This window comes from Phyllobates terribilis, unplaced genomic scaffold (genome assembly GCF_046119375.1).
Source record: "Phyllobates terribilis strain yellow unplaced genomic scaffold, ASM4611937v1 Scaffold_3__8_contigs__length_932513732, whole genome shotgun sequence".
Classification (NCBI taxonomy): Eukaryota; Metazoa; Chordata; class Amphibia; order Anura; family Dendrobatidae; genus Phyllobates; species Phyllobates terribilis.
Window position 1 is genome coordinate 442,573,030 of NW_027362763.1, and position 15,809 is coordinate 442,588,838.

Consider the following 15,809-nt stretch of genomic DNA (forward strand, 5'->3'; position numbering starts at 1 on the left):
GTCAAGGTCGTATCAATCTTGCTGTTCCTATGAGGAGGTTTGTCTTTCCTTTCAGGGTATGTGCATACGGCGTCTTCTATACGGCAAAGTACTTACTGAGATTCCAAGGTGAAGACTTTTCAGGAAAATGCCGGCAGTGTTTTCCCGAAGCATCGATGTTGGCGCTTCCTTTGTCATTTTAGTGGGGCTTCTGCCACTAGTGTCTTTTTGTGTAATTTAACCTGTCACCAGAAATAACACTATTAACCTGCAGATATGCGGTTACTCTGCAGGTTAACAGCGTTATTATGCTGCCCGATGCCTGCACGCAGCCGAATGCAGTGGGGAGAAAATGAACTTTATTTTCCCTGCCAGCATTCAGGTTCAGTCATGGAGGCGGGGGCACCACGGGTTCAGTCATGGAGGCGGGGGCGCCACTGGTTCAGTCATGGAGGCGGGGGCGGCGCTCGTTCTGAGAATACGGAGCGGCCGATGTAACCACGTCCTTGGCCCTGACTGGCAGTTTAGCCCCAAAGCAGAGGGAGTGTCAGTCAGAGCGGTTACAGCGGCCGCTCTGTATACTCAGAGACTGAACCTGCACCCATGACTAAACCGAATGCTGGTGGGGAGAATAAAGTTCATTTTCTCCCTACTGCATTCGTCTGCATGCAGGCACCGGGCTGCATAGTAATGCTGTTAATGTGCAGATTAACCCCATATCTGCAGGTTAACAGCGTTATTTTTGATGACAGGTTCCCTTTAAACTGTAAATAGGGCGCAGCTTCCAAGTGTGAACCCGTCCGAAGACAGAAACACTTCCCTGAAGTTGTTATAAGAGGTGACAAAAGACTGAGCGTGTGCACAGCCAGTCGCTGTTGACCCTGCTTTGCACTATGTTCATTCAGGAAACATTATTTTTTGGGAAGACTTTGGGGGAGTTTTTCGTTTACTGAAGCAGTTTTGAAGAGTTCCTGACAAGGCGGCATTCCCCCAGCAGGGGGCGCAACACTAAGAACACTGAGCATTGTACAGTGGGGCACCGAGTGCAGTGTGTCGTACACAGGACGTAGCCACAGGCTCGCCACACGGCACTGTACGGAAGAAGACAGTGCTGGCTGTCTGAACGCGAAGTTACAGGCTGTGGTAACTTGGCCCTTTCCACTCGCCGTAGCATGACGTGTATGTGACCCGCAGGACGCTTCCATTTCAGCAGCATAGACATGTCTGCCGACTGGGAAGAGATCCGGCGGCTGGCGGCTGACTTCCAGCGAGCCCAGCTCAGCGATACTGTGCAGAGGTAAGCGGCCGTGTACGGGAGCACTGCTGCTAATGTGCCAGAAGTCAGCTGTGCTGCAGCCTCCATGTACCGCTGCAGCGGAGGTGGCTCCTCTTCCCTACCCTGCTGGACCTGATAGGAGCTTCAGCCTGCAGACCACCGTGTGCCCCAGATCTGAGGAGCCCCCACTGACAGCCTGTTTTGGGTGGACGACCCCTGTAAATTCAGGGCTGGGGGGCATTTTGGTAGCCTGTATTCTGCAGTAGTGATGATGCCTGGCACCATGTGCCCCCTGGTGATAACCTGCAGCTCAGGGGATCGGTGTCTCCTGTGTTCTGTCCTCTGAGGAGACTCTGGTCAGGCAGGAGACAAGCTGGGGGGGCTTCACCGCTGTGCAGGGACCACCTGATGTCTCCAACACTCCAGACCTTTCCTACAGGCTGCAGCGCTGATGGCATGGCTACACCACATGTCACTGCTGCAGCCAATCACTAAACTCGGCCATTATAGACAGCACAAGCACGGAGCTCAGTGATTGGCTGCAGTGTTGTCATCACAATTACAGTGCACATCATCACTGCAGCCAATCACTAAACTCGGCCATTGTAGATGGCATAAGTACTGAGCTCAGTGATTGGCTGCAGTGTTGACATCACAACTACAGTGCACATTATCACTGCAGTCAATCACTAAACTCGGCCATTGTAGACAGCACAATTGCTGAGCTCGGTGATTGACTGACCAGTCACTGAGCTAGGCTATTGTAGAAAGCATAAGTAGTGAGCTCAGTGATTGGCTGCAGCAGTGATGTGCACACTAGTCGTAATGTCACCGCTGCAGTCTGTAACCAAACACCAGGGCAATGGCGGAAAGCTGGCTCAATTTATTATTTTATCCCTTGTCTAGCCCATGGGAGGGAAAAATGTAAAAACTGGAAACCCCCTTTAATCCTCTTTCTCTTATGTGTAGACTAATAAAGACCACACCGTCTTCTTCTACCCGGCTCGTGCTGGTGCACATAGACCTCAGCGCTTTATTCATTATGTAGGGTTTTCATCCTCTGCACAATATTCCTGATCATTTCAGGGAGCAGAGGACGGAGGCATCATCATGACAGCGCTCCGTTCTCTACCTCCAAAAGATGGTGAAAGTAGAGTTCTAAGTCTGAGCACATCTAATGCAGAGCTACTCATGTCGTTTTTAGCCTTGTAGTAAATGCACAGGTCTCCACACTGGTGCTCCTGGCTTTATACAATTGATCTATGATATGTTCACATGTGGATTTTTCAGGCTGAAAACAAGCCACATTAAAATAAAAGCTTCTACAAAAAAGAAAATAATGTGGTTTTAGCGGAACTTTGTAAGAACATGTTTTTTGCAGCTTTTTTGTGGGTGTTTTCACTATTTTTTTTTCACATGGATTTTGAAACAGTAAAAACTGCTTGAAATACTCTTTGTATACCTTTTATTGTAGATGTTGAAGCAGATCCACTTAAAAAAAAATATCTCAACAAACCCTATCACTAAAAAATAAAACACAGTATGCACTATAGGTTCACCTCCTTGTTTAAATGAAGGGAAGCTTGTGCAAGCAGATTTGAAGTGTTGTTTTTTTTATGTGGATTATGAAATCACTGAAAAAAATTGTGTGAACAGAACTTTAATTTTGAGAATTTATGTAATTTTGGAAAGATATGCCCAAAATAAACATCATTATTGTTTTGTTTTCTTTAGATTATCTGAGCGCAACTGCATTGAGATAGTTTCTAAGCTCATTGCCGAGAAGCAGCTGGACGTGGTGCACACCCTGGATGGAAAAGAATACATTACTCCAGCACAAATATCTACGGAGATCAGGGATGAGCTTCAGGTCCGAGGGGGTGAGTACCTTAGAATGACTTACTCTAAATGATTACTTTCCGATGAGACCAAGTAATGAAAACTTGTGGGTTTTTCTTTATAGGGAGAGTGAACATAGTGGAACTTCAACAGGTAAGCTGGAGATAATAGAAAAATACATGACCTGTCAATTCCATCAGGTATCACCACAGCCACATCTTAAGTCTCATACCTACAGTTTAACCCCAAAATCCCATTTCCTTCCATATCACAATTACAAAGGTGCATAGCCTAAAAACTGTGCAGTTTGCATAACATCCCATTTACATCAGTGATTTACCACAACGGCAAAGCTCAGAGGAGCAAACATATTTTAAAACAGTTTTATGCCTCATTCACACGTCTGGGTTGCACATATGTTTGTATCTGTTTTTTCTACAGATATGACACATCCTTTTATAATCTATGGTGCTATTCACATGTCTGTGTTTTTTCATCGACTGTGTATCAGTGCAAAACTCATGGAGACATGTCTGTTTTCCTTTGATATTACAGACGAAAAGGGCCAATACAAGTCTATGGGTCTGTGAAAAATACATACAGCACACGGATGGTATCCATGTGTCCTCTGTGTGCTGTCTGTATTTAACATTGCAAATAATAAAAGAAGCTTTGTAATTTATTGATTTCTTTATCCATCCTTAAAAAACACTGATGGCGAAAACGGACACACGGATCAAACGCTGATGACACACTGATGACGAAAACGGACACACGGACCAAACACTGATGACGAAAACGGACACACGGACCAAACACTGATGACGAAAACGGACACACGGACCAAACACTGATGACGAAAACGGACACACGGACCAAACACTGATGACGAAAACGGACACACGGACCAAACACTGATGACGAAAACGGACACACGGACCAAACACTGATGACACATTGATTCAAAACTTTTTTTTCCAAGTACATGTTTAAAAATGAACGTGTGAATGAGGCCATACCTTGCATGGTACAATTTTTTTTTAATAATATATATATATATATATATATATAATATTTTTGTTAGAGTAAAAATTTTACCCCTGAGCACCAGTTCTCTCGTGATCATTACCTATGATTTTGTCATCTCCGTAGTATGCTCACGATGTTGATGTTGGCATGTGTGCCCGCTGAAATCTGTGTGAACTTTGCCTGTAAACCACAGCAAAATTTTAATAGGAAATCTATGTGCTAATGGAAAAGTTGCAGAATATTCTTCCAAGGAATATAAATTTGCCTTTAAAAAGACTCCCCACTGATCCTTGGCGTGTTTCTATCTTTTTATCCCCCCTCTCCAGTTTTACTGACTGGAGAACTATTTTGTTCTGGATTTATCATGTAGAATTCAGCTCTTTATGTGAAGGGAAACTGTCACTAGATTCATGCTGCCCATGGCGATTCCACCAGGTATGTTTTACTCTGAAACGCTGTGGCTTTTTAGAGAAAATCTCTTTTGAAAATCCGGTCGGGAACCATAGAGACCTGTCAATCACCTGGAGCAGGGTGGGGAGAAACGTGACTAATCTGACGCTGCCACCGGCCGGCTGCTCCCCACCTCGCTCCAGTGATTGATGTATCTTTCCCTAATGTCCTCGGTCGGCTTTTCATACGGTTTTCTCTCGAACACTGCGGCGTTCCAGAGTAAAACTCACCTGGTGCAGTCGGGTAGCCAGGCTCTGGTTCACGCTGTCCGTGATTCCAGCAGCATGACTCAACGATACTTGTTGAGTTGCTGATGTTGCGGCATTTCTATACCTGTTAGATAAATTAAGCTACTTGAGTTTTTTTTTTTATTGCGTTTTTATCCCCTTTTGATTAGGCAGTTTTTGGCTCTTCTTGGTATGTCATGCTTTAAATAAAGCTGCTTTGTTTTTAATACTTCCTGGTATTTGTCTTTGACAAAACTTTATTGGTACAGTGATATGCTTATTATATGCATTTTTTTACCTGTGGATTTTCCGCATCCACATATAAAACTCGAGAAATTGAAGTTGCACATTTCAAAAACACACTACGGGTAGGTTTACACAGCATATGTTTATGTTACTCACTTATATATAGTGCTATCATATTCCACAGCACTTTACAGACACCATCATCACTGTCCCCATTGGGGCTCACAATCTAGATTCCCTATCAGTTTGTCTTTGGAGTGTGGGAGGAAACCAGAGAACCCGGAGGAAACCCACGAAAACACAGGGAGAACATATAAACTCCTTGCAGATGTTGTCCTTGGTGGATTTGAACAGAGAAGCCCAGCGCTGCAAGGCTGCAGGACTAACCACTGAGCCACCGTGCACTGTGTAAATGAAAAAAGCACAGTGGGCATGAGATTCCTATAAATCCCATCTATTTTGTTGGAACTGTAAGACGTTGTGTTTTTTGCACAGTGAAAATATGCAGCGTCAAAAACTCATTGTAGGAACTTGGCCTTAAAGATAAATGAGACTTCTGTTTTTGCATCATGTGGGGAACTTTTGCTCTAAACATATGGTGACATCGGTCTCCATGATTTCGCTCAAGACAAATGGCAGCAAACATGACTTATAAATGTCTTACCTCCCGGTGTGTTCTGGAAGTTAAACCCCTGTTTTCTGTCACTACATGTCTGACAATGGTCTGTGGCTAGATAATCATATATTCAGGTCATTTTAGGCACAAATATTTTGTATTGTATTTAATCTTTGATGTCCTCTAATAGGTTGTCAATGTTGATCTGACGCACATAGAAAGCAGAGCCGATGAGCTGGTGAGAGTAGATGAGAGCGTTCAGCTGGTGCTTGGACAGCTTGTGGATGAGTAAGTAAACTGCTTCAAGTATCCAAAGTTTATACTGATCATACCATATGTCAATATTAGTGCTGGTACTGATTCATTCCCTTTACTAATTGCCTCTCTAAATCCCCCTTTGCTCTTTGTGTGTCTTTATCTTTGGGGTAATATTAGGTAATAATATAGTATTTTGGGATTTATTTATCAATATTTATTGGTAGTATTACATCCCTATTTTTTTTGGGGTCGGTTTTTATGACATTAGAATTATTTCTGTACACTGGGCTTTTGTGTGTATATGTATGTACAGTGGTGGCCAAAAGTATTGGCACCCCTGCAATTCTGTCAGATAATACTCAGTTTCTTCCTGAAAATGATTGCAATCACAAATTCTTTGGTATTATTATCTTCATTTAATTTGTCTTCAATGAAAAAAACACAAAAAGAATTGTCCTAAAGCCAAATTGGATACAATTCCACACCAAACCTAAAAAAGGGGGTGGACAAAAGTATTGGCACTGTTTGAAAAATCATGTGATGCTTCTCTAATTCGTGTAATTAACAGCACCTGTAACTTACCTGTGGCACCTAACAGGTGTTGGCAATAACTAAATCACACTTGCAGCCAGTTAACATGGATTGAAGTTGACTCAACCTCTGTCCTGTGTCCTTGTGTGTACCACATTGAGCATGGAGAAAAGAAAGAAGACCAAAGAACTGTCTGAGGACTTGAGAAACCAAATTGTGAGGAAGCATGAGCAATCTCAAGGCTACAAGTCCATCTCCAAAGACCTGAATGTTCCTGTGTCTTCCGTGCGCAGTGTCATCAAGAAGTTTAAAGCCCATGGCACTGTGGCTAACCTCCCTAAATGTGGACGGAAAAGAAAAATTGACGAGAGATTTCAACGCAAGATTGTGCGGATGGTGGATAAAGAATCTCGACTAACATCCAAACAAGTTCAAGCTGCCCTGCAGTCCGAGGTACAACAGTGTCAACCCGTACTATCCGTCGGCGTCTGAATGAAAAGGGACTGTATGGTAGGATACCCAGGAAGACCCCACTTCTTACCCCGAGACATAAAAAGCCAGGCTGGAGTTTGCCAAAACTTACCTGAGAAAGCCTAAAACGTTTTGGAAGAATGTTCTGTGGTCAGATGAGACAAAAGTAGAGCTTTTTGGCAAAAAGCATCAACATAGAGTGTACAGGAAAAAAAAAAGAGGCATTCAAAGAAAAGAACACGGTCCCTACAGTCAAACATGACGGAGGTTCCCTGATGTTTTGGGGTTGCTTTGCTGCCTCTGGCACTGGACTGCTTGACCGTGTGCATGGCATTATGAAGTCTGAAGACTACCAACAAATTTTGCAGCATAATGTAGGGCCCAGTGTGAGAAAGCTGGGTCGCCCTCAGAGGTCATGGGTCTTCCAGCAGGACAATGACCCAAAACACACTTCCAAAAGCACTATAAAATGGTTTGAGAGAAAGCACTGGAGACTTCTAAGGTGGCCAGCAATGAGTCCAGACCTGAATCCCATAGAACAACTGTGGAGAGATCTCAAAATGGCAGTTTGGAGAAGGCACCCTTCAAATATCAGGGACCTGGAGCAGTTTGCCAAAGAAGAATGGTCTACAATTCCAGCAGAGCATTGTAAGAAACTCATTGATGGTTACCGGAAGCGGTTGTTCGCAGTTATTTTGGCTAAAGGTTGCGCAACCAAGTATTAGGCTGAGGGTGTCAATACTTTTGTCTGGCCCATTTTTGGAGTTTTGTGTGAAATGATCAATGATTTGATTTTTGCTTCATTCTCTTTTGTGTTTTTTCCTTGCGAGCAAATTAAATGAAGATAATAATACCAAAGAATTTGTGATTGCAATCATTTTCAGGAAGAAACTGAGTATTATCTGACAGAATTGCAGGGGTGCCAATACTTTTGGTCACCACTGTATGTATGTATGTGTGTGTGTGTGTGTGTGTGTGTGTGTGTGTGTGTGTGTGTGTGTGTGTGTGTGTGTGTGTATATATATATATATACAGTTATATGAAAAAGTTTGGGCACCCCTATTAATCTTAAGCTTAATGTTTTCTTAAAATTGGTGTTTTTGCAACAGCTATTTGAGTTTGATATATGTAATAACTGTTGGGCACAGTAATGTTTCTGCCTTGAAATGAGGTTTATTGTACTAACAGAAAATGTGCAATCTGCATTCAAACAAAATTTGACAGGTGCATAAGTATGGGCACCTCACCAGAAAAGTGACATTAATATTTAGTAGATCCTCCTTTTGCAAAAATAACAGCCTCTAGTCGCTTCCTGTAGCTTTTAATGATTTCCTGGATCCTGGATGAAGGTATTTTTGACCATTCCTCTTTACAAAACAATTCCAGTTCAGTTAAGTTTGATGGTCGCCGAGCATGGACAGCCCTCTTCAAATGATCCCATAGATGTTCAATGATATTCAGGTCTGGGGACTGGGATGGCCATTCCAGAACATTGTAATTGTTCCTCTGCATGAATGCCTGAGTAGATTTGGAGCGGTGTTTTGGATCATTGTCTTGCTGAAAGATCCATCCCCTGCGTAACTTCAACTTTATCACTGATTCTTGAACATTATTGTCAAGAATCTGCTGATACTGAGTGGAATCCATGTGTCCCTCAACTTTAACAAGATTCCCGGTGCCGGCATTGGCCACACAGCCCCAAAGCATGATGGAACCTCCACCAAATTTTACTGTGGGTAGCAAGTGTTTTTCTTGGAATGGTGTGGTTTTTTGACGCCATGCATAACGCCTTTTTGTATGACCAAACAACTCAATCTTTGTTTCATCAGTCCATAGGACCTTCTTCCAAAAAGAAATTGGCTTCTCCAAATGTGCTTTTGCATACCTCAGCCGACTCTGTTTGTGGCGTGCTTGCAGAAACGGCTTCTTTCGCATCACTCTCCCATACAGCTTCTCCGTGTGCAAAGTGTGTTGTATAGTTGACCGATGCACAGTGACACCATCTGCAGCAAGTTGATGCTGCAGCTCTCTGGAGGTGGTCTGAGGATTGTCCTTGACTGATCTCACCATTCTTCTTCTATGCCTTTCTGATGTTTTTCTTGGCCTGCCACTTCTGGCCTTAACAAGAACTGTCTCTGTGTTCTTCCATTTCCTTACTATGTTCCTCACAGTGGAAACGGACAGGTTAAATCTCTGAGACAGCTTTTTGAATCCTTCCCCTGAACAACTATGTTGAATAATCTTTGTTTTCAGATCATTTGACAGTTGTTTTGAGGAGCCCATGATGCCACTCTTCAGAGGAGATTCAAACAGGAGAACAACTTGCAAGTGGCCACTTTAAGTAGCTTTTCTCATGATAGCATACACCTGGCTATGAAGTTCAAAGCTCAATGAGGTTACAAAACCAAAAAAAGTGCTTTAGTAAGTCAGTAAAAAGTAGGTAGGAGTATTTAATACAAGAAAATGATAAGGGTGCCCACACTTATGCACCTGTCAAATTTTGTTTGAATGCAGATTGCACATTTTCTGTTAGTACAATAAACCTCATTTCAAGGCAGAAACATTACTGTGTCCAACAGTTATTACATATATCAAACTGAAATAGCTGTTGCAAAAACACCAATTTTAAGAAAACATTAAGCTTAAGATTAATAGGGGTGCCCAAACTTTTTCATATAACTGTATATATTTCTCAATAGATTATTAATAAAGATTTAACATGTATGGGATTCTCTCTGCAAACATTTTGATAGTATATACTCTCTTATCTTTTGATCTATAAGCTAAAATGTGCTAGGCAACCCATTGGCACCCCTAGATCACATCACAGGAGGAGGTGGCCATAAAGGCATGACTGTCAGAGGTTGACAGTGGCATTTACCAGGGTAACAGCGGCGATTACAACTAGCTCTAGTCACTGCCTATAGGGGTGGATGGTGATTTTATAGTAGTCATGCCATCCGCTGTGTGTGGAGAAGGCTTGGCCCTTCCACCCACTCTGTACACCCACACCCAACATGTGATTTACATGTACACCACTCATCAAGATGTCACATATCCGGAAGGGGTTCATGCCTTCCTTCTTGTCCATGTTTATATATCCAATGATGGAGGCATGAGCATTTTTTTGAGGAAAAAGCCCATTGTGGATTCAAACAAAATGATACATGTAAAGAACCTGCTGGATCCAATTTTGGCTTTGGATCAACTGGAAAATGTGGACCAGAAACTGCAGTGTTATTAATACAAAAACCGCTGTGTGTGATCCCAACCTTATTACTGGGAGGCAACCATGACACCTTTTTCTCATTCCTAGGGTGTAGAGGGGGGTAATTCTTTATTTTATGTGTCTGTGATTTGTTGGCTGCAGGCCAGGTATATACACATAGGTTGTCATCCTTGCTGTAAAATGTAACAAGTCTTGATGTTTCTGGGAAACGCCTCACCAGCTTACAATGAACCCCACGGAAAGCTGGCTGGGAATCACTGTCCTGATATAGAGAAAAGTATTTAAAATATAATATTACAAAGAAAAATGCAGAAAAACCTTTCATTATTGACCCCCCTCCCCCATTATCAGGTTAAAACATTTTATTTGGAGACCATTGAAATGACAGAATTGCTTTTACTTTTCATTGTCCCCATAATAAAATGTGTTATACCCAAAAATTAAATTCTAACTATAAAAATAAAAAAGCAATATCCTCTTGGTTTAGGGGGATCACCAGTCAGCTACTACAGCAAAAAAAACAACTTAGAATGTTACAAGACCAGAAAAATCTTCCATTTGAGTATATAGTGCACCCAGCGAAGATCTTGGTAGAGGGTGGAGTTGACTGACACACGGCATGGCTGGAAACGCCATAATGGAAAATACACAAATATCCAATTTGTAAAGGCTTCTCATGTGTAATTAAAGAAGAAAGGGCCGCTAGTATCTGATTCAAGCTGCCCAAACCACTGGCATGAATTAGCGCCTGGCTACACAATTGCAGCCAGGTATATTTATTTCTTAAATACTCCAGAACCTCAGAGAAAATATAGTTTAAAGAACTGGCCAGGTACCATAGGCAGATACGAGATTAGTCCGATGCTGCCCCCGGACTGCTTCTTCCTCCACTTTCTCTAAGTGATTGACAGGTCTCTCCCTATTAAACAGAGAAGAAACCTGTCGATCTCCTACAGCATTGCAGGGACTAGCTGGCCGGGGTGCCGCCTGACTAATCTTGTCTCTGCCTATGGTCTCCGGTTGGATCTTCAAACTATCATTTCTGCCAGAGTGCTTTTGAGAACTATGAATATTTTATATGTGTATCAGCTGACAGATTTTCTTTAATTTTAAATTGAAAAAAATGTAAGATTTTAAATCCCTTGAATGAATAGTTTTTAAATTGACTTTCTATTAATTAACTCGGAGGACAATAGCAACATATGTCCCAAGTTTCTTATGTGTTATTATTTTTAGCAAGACACATATCTATCCACATTTCTTCTTTTTATTAGCAACTATCTGGACCAGATAGCTGAAGAAGTCAATGATAAATTGCAGGAAGCCGGCCAAGTGACTATATCAGAACTATGCAAGATGTACGACCTTCCTGGAGACTTCCTGACAGAGGTGATAAAGGACCGCCCCAGAGCCACATTTCAGCAGCTCTATATTTCTTTTATTACCACGACATTAGGGGATAAATCTGATTCTTCTCACTGGTGACATGTACAGGAATATAGTTCTCAGGGTAAACATAAGCTAAGTGCTTAACCCCTACAGCAGCAGGGAGGAGGGGCACTGAGGAGCTTGTCATCTTTCACATGTAAATGATCAGTTTTTCTCATTTCGATGAGCAAGTGCTGTCCAAGTTAAAACCAGAGAGTACACTGCCAGCCCACTACCCAATGTAATTCAATAGGGCTGGTCAGCTAAGTTATTTCACACAGACCAAGTGTTCATGTTAAAAAAATAAATCGCAGCATGCAATATTCTCTTCTGTATTTCGGATGAGACTCACCTATTCAGGTCTATGGGTGCATACAAAAAAATCTGATTCTCATACAGATGATCCATCTTGCATCCAATTTCTTACAAATGTGTTGCCCTTAAGCTGTATATAATCTTGTACATTTAACGGATGCCACAAGGACGTAGAATATGGACACATGAATGGAATACTGATGACAAACAGTTTTTTTTCCCATATTCTCATCTGAACTCGGTCAAATACATTATTGGATTGTCCTCCTAAATTTAGGACTATGCTCTATAGAGTTGATCATTGATACATCACAGCCTTATGTAGAATTTGCTCAGTCCAACAGTAGAAAAGTAAGCAGCCTCTCTCTTCTACACCCTCTTTACCTGCAGACTCTGGAGCTAAGACTTGGAAGTATAATCCAAGGGAAGATTGACCAGAACAACAAGGGGGTCATCTATACTGAGGCATTTGTTGCCCGGCACAGGGCACGCATCCGAGGACTTTTTACTGCAATTACAAGGTAAGTGTTTTTCACACACCTACGTGCCACAAGTTCCAATGTTATATTAATAATATAATCTATAGCCATATATTCAAATCCAAATAAGAGAGGTTCTAGAAGACCCAGATATATTCTAGGAGAAGTGGCTCATTGAAAACAAATCAGACATTGGCTAACAGATTCTTCAAGCGATATACATTGAAAAAACACAGTTTTATTTCAAAATACTATTAAAAAACAAAAGTAGTAAAATGTTTGTGTACCGTAAAATAGAACCCCGCTGTAACATGGGCTAATCCATCCTCTAAACCAGTGTTTCCCAAACTCCAGTCCTCATGGCCCCCCACAGGTCATGTTTTCAGGATTTCCATAGTGCTGCACAGCTAAGAGAATTACTGATGCCTTGATGATACTTCCACCACCTGGCCAATGCTAAGAAAATCCTGAAAACATGAGCTGATGGGGTCCGTGAGGACTGGAGTTTGCGAAACACTGCTCTAAACCATGGGTGGAAAATCTCTGGCCCGTGTGCCTTTTACGGCCCGCAATGACCTTTTCTCCGCCCCCTGGGCAGATTCCAGGGGATCACAGTGCTTGGGCCAGCCGCTGTGTTTTGCCGGCCCTTTAATTTCTTCTTGCTCAGTGAGCTCACTACTGAACGCTGAGGCGCATACAACGAAAGAGTATGTCCTGACACCAGTGCCAGCGTCAGGACGTATTATGTGGGTGAAGTTACTGCGCAATTTGTACAGCCCTTTAAGGATGGGGATGGCATAAATATCCAAAAGGCCCTTGGCAGAAAAAAGGTTCCCCACCCCTGCTGTAGACCAACATTACTGGTATAGCTTATTATCCAAAGTGTGCTACAGACCTTAATGGTTTGGGCCAGTCACAACAAGCGGTCCTTGATTAATACAAAAGCGAATGGAATTGGTTCCTCTGTGTTCCCCATCAGTGTACTAATTTCTGAGAAAAAAACAAGCCAAAAAAGTGGCAACATGAAAGTGGATTTAATAATGTAAATATGGCACAAATCAGATGAATATAATACATGTATTGAGCATTATCTCTATGACCGCTTTAAAAGGGTTGTCCACTACTATTCATAATAGACCAATGTGTTTTTATGATGAAAAGAAGCTTCTTTCTAATTAGCTCCCGCTGCTGTTTCTGCCTGTGAGCAGCGCTATCACTGGCCGCTCACCGGCATCACGTGACCCCCCCCCCCCCCGCTGATGTCATGTCAAGTGAGGCGTGACTCAGTACTGGGGTCCCCGCAGTGGCTACTGGGTTGTGGGCGGGGTAATCCCACCCACAACCCATCATCCACCGTTGATTGCAGAAGAGAGACTCCCGGCTGCATCCGGAATCATGACGTGACCTCAGCAGATGTCAGAGCCGGCTGCAGCCGGGGGTAACGTGCTGCCTGTGAGCGGTCAGTGATAGCGCCAACACAGGCAGAACCAGCAGAGGGAGGTAATTAAAAAGAAGCTTCTTTTCATCATAAAAATGCATTGGTCTATTTTGAATAGTACTGGACAACCCCTTTAAATATACAGCTAATCATATGATCTGCAATCAATTGGACTCAGAACCCCCTCTGTCAAGGTCATAGAAAGCATTGTCTACCTGATCTGTCTGGGGTGAAGACTGAAAAAAAAAATGAACCTCCTGGATTTTTCCCTTTTGATAGAGGCCAGTAAAGCTATATATACACACCATATCAGAATGGCTGTATAGTCCTTTTTGAAAGTCCAATTTCCACCCATTCAGCCTGACTGACAGCTGCAGCTTGTACTGATTAGTGTGAGATCACAGCAGCTGGAAGGACACTTGCGTATCTGTCAATCAGGTTAGGTGGGTAGAGATTGAATTCAGCTCCTAAATAAACTTGGACTTGTGCGCTTTTTCACTTTCTTGCTAGACATAAACTGTAAAAAATGATTGTACAGCCTTTGAGGCATGGATTTTCAGAGTATCTGCACCAGCCTCATCAGGCCTGAGAGATCTATTTATAACTACAGGGAATTTATATTATGGTATAGGGTGGGTACCTAATACTCTGATTGTAGGGACATCAATTTGGTTTGATGTCAAGGCAAGAAGTTGAAAAAAGAAATATATTTATTCATTTGGAAACTGAAATGATGTAATCACCCAGATGAAATTTGAAGTGCAGAATACTAGTTCCCGGGATATTGGAAAATAAAGGGGTTGTCCACTACTGCATACTATATCATAGTAATGGCCCCAGCATGCTGCATAAATGAAAAAATATATATATACTTACCTCCCGGACCAGCGCTGTTCCTCTGCTCTCAGCCCTGTGACCCTTGCCAGTCTCATGATATAAATATCCTTAACAATAACGTGTGGGCGGAAGAAATCCTGTTATTCAGGGGCCATTGATTGGCTGCAGCGGTTATGTAACATTATTTGATGAGAGACATGGGGCTGAGAGCAGAGGGGTCAGGGAGGTATTTATGCAGTAGTGGACAACCCCTGTAAATATTCCTGATGCAGTCTGTGTAAACCAACCATTGAAGAGCAAGTTAAAGATTTTATGCCAAAAATACTTCACTGCTGTGCAGTTAACAATTGGGTAACTTTTTAATATACTGTTTGTTTCCGTTTTCTACCACTTTGAAGATCACTGCTTGCTGTTAGTGGATTGTGCCATTACTCTAGGATGCAGATGGCGGTGATGTAGAGTCGCCATCGGCCTCTGGTAATGAGCTGGGTTTCTAAGTCAGTTGGACACGATTAGGATATATTTTTAGATTCAGAGATCTTGCAAATGGTGAGGACGAGAGGCACCAAGTATTTTAGAAATCTTGCAGTTCTTTCCATTAAATCAGAAAGCTATTTCCACAAAGTAGTAGAGCATAAAGCTAGTGAGAGCCAATCCACTGAAAAGTTAATGGTTTTGTCTGTATTTTATTAAAGTGTAAACCTAATGAAGCTGTTATATTAGTGACCAGTGCTGTAAATTGCTTTGTTTTTAGACCCACACCAGTAATCGGGCTGATCTCTCAGTATGGTTTCCCAGAGCATCTTCTATACTGTAAGTGCTTCAGCATGAGTCCTGCATTCATTTTACAGGGATCGACGAAACACATCTATTAGACAACTGTCCAAAGAATATGGCCGAAGCTATAGAATACTCAGGACATTGCAATACAGCTAAAATAAAAAAATATGTTGTCACTTCATCCCTGTTGTTCCAGATCCACCCTGCTAACTGTCTGTTTTCTTGGCTGCTGCAATAATGCTCTATTTAAAGGGGAATATGTCAGCAGGCTTTTGCTATGTAATCTGTGGGCATCATGGGGTAGGGTCTGATACACTGTTTTCAGGGATGTGTCACTTATTAGGCTGTGTGCTGTTATTTCCATACAATGAATGTTTTATC

General features: G+C 42.2%; 1 protein-coding gene across 1 annotated transcript in view; it reads left to right on the plus strand.

Moving 5' to 3' along the window:
* Nucleotides 1-925: 925 nt before the first annotated feature.
* UFL1 (UFM1 specific ligase 1) overlaps nt 926-15,809 on the plus strand; it is a 51,328-nt gene continuing 36,444 nt past the window's right edge. Inside the window, exons 1-7 of the mRNA XM_073675731.1 lie at nt 926-1,276; nt 2,990-3,135; nt 3,219-3,247; nt 5,853-5,950; nt 11,426-11,540; nt 12,285-12,415; nt 15,403-15,461. Of these exons, the coding sequence (XP_073531832.1) occupies nt 1,200-1,276; nt 2,990-3,135; nt 3,219-3,247; nt 5,853-5,950; nt 11,426-11,540; nt 12,285-12,415; nt 15,403-15,461 (655 nt within the window). The 5' untranslated portion in view covers nt 926-1,199. The remainder of the gene's footprint in view (nt 1,277-2,989; nt 3,136-3,218; nt 3,248-5,852; nt 5,951-11,425; nt 11,541-12,284; nt 12,416-15,402; nt 15,462-15,809) is intronic.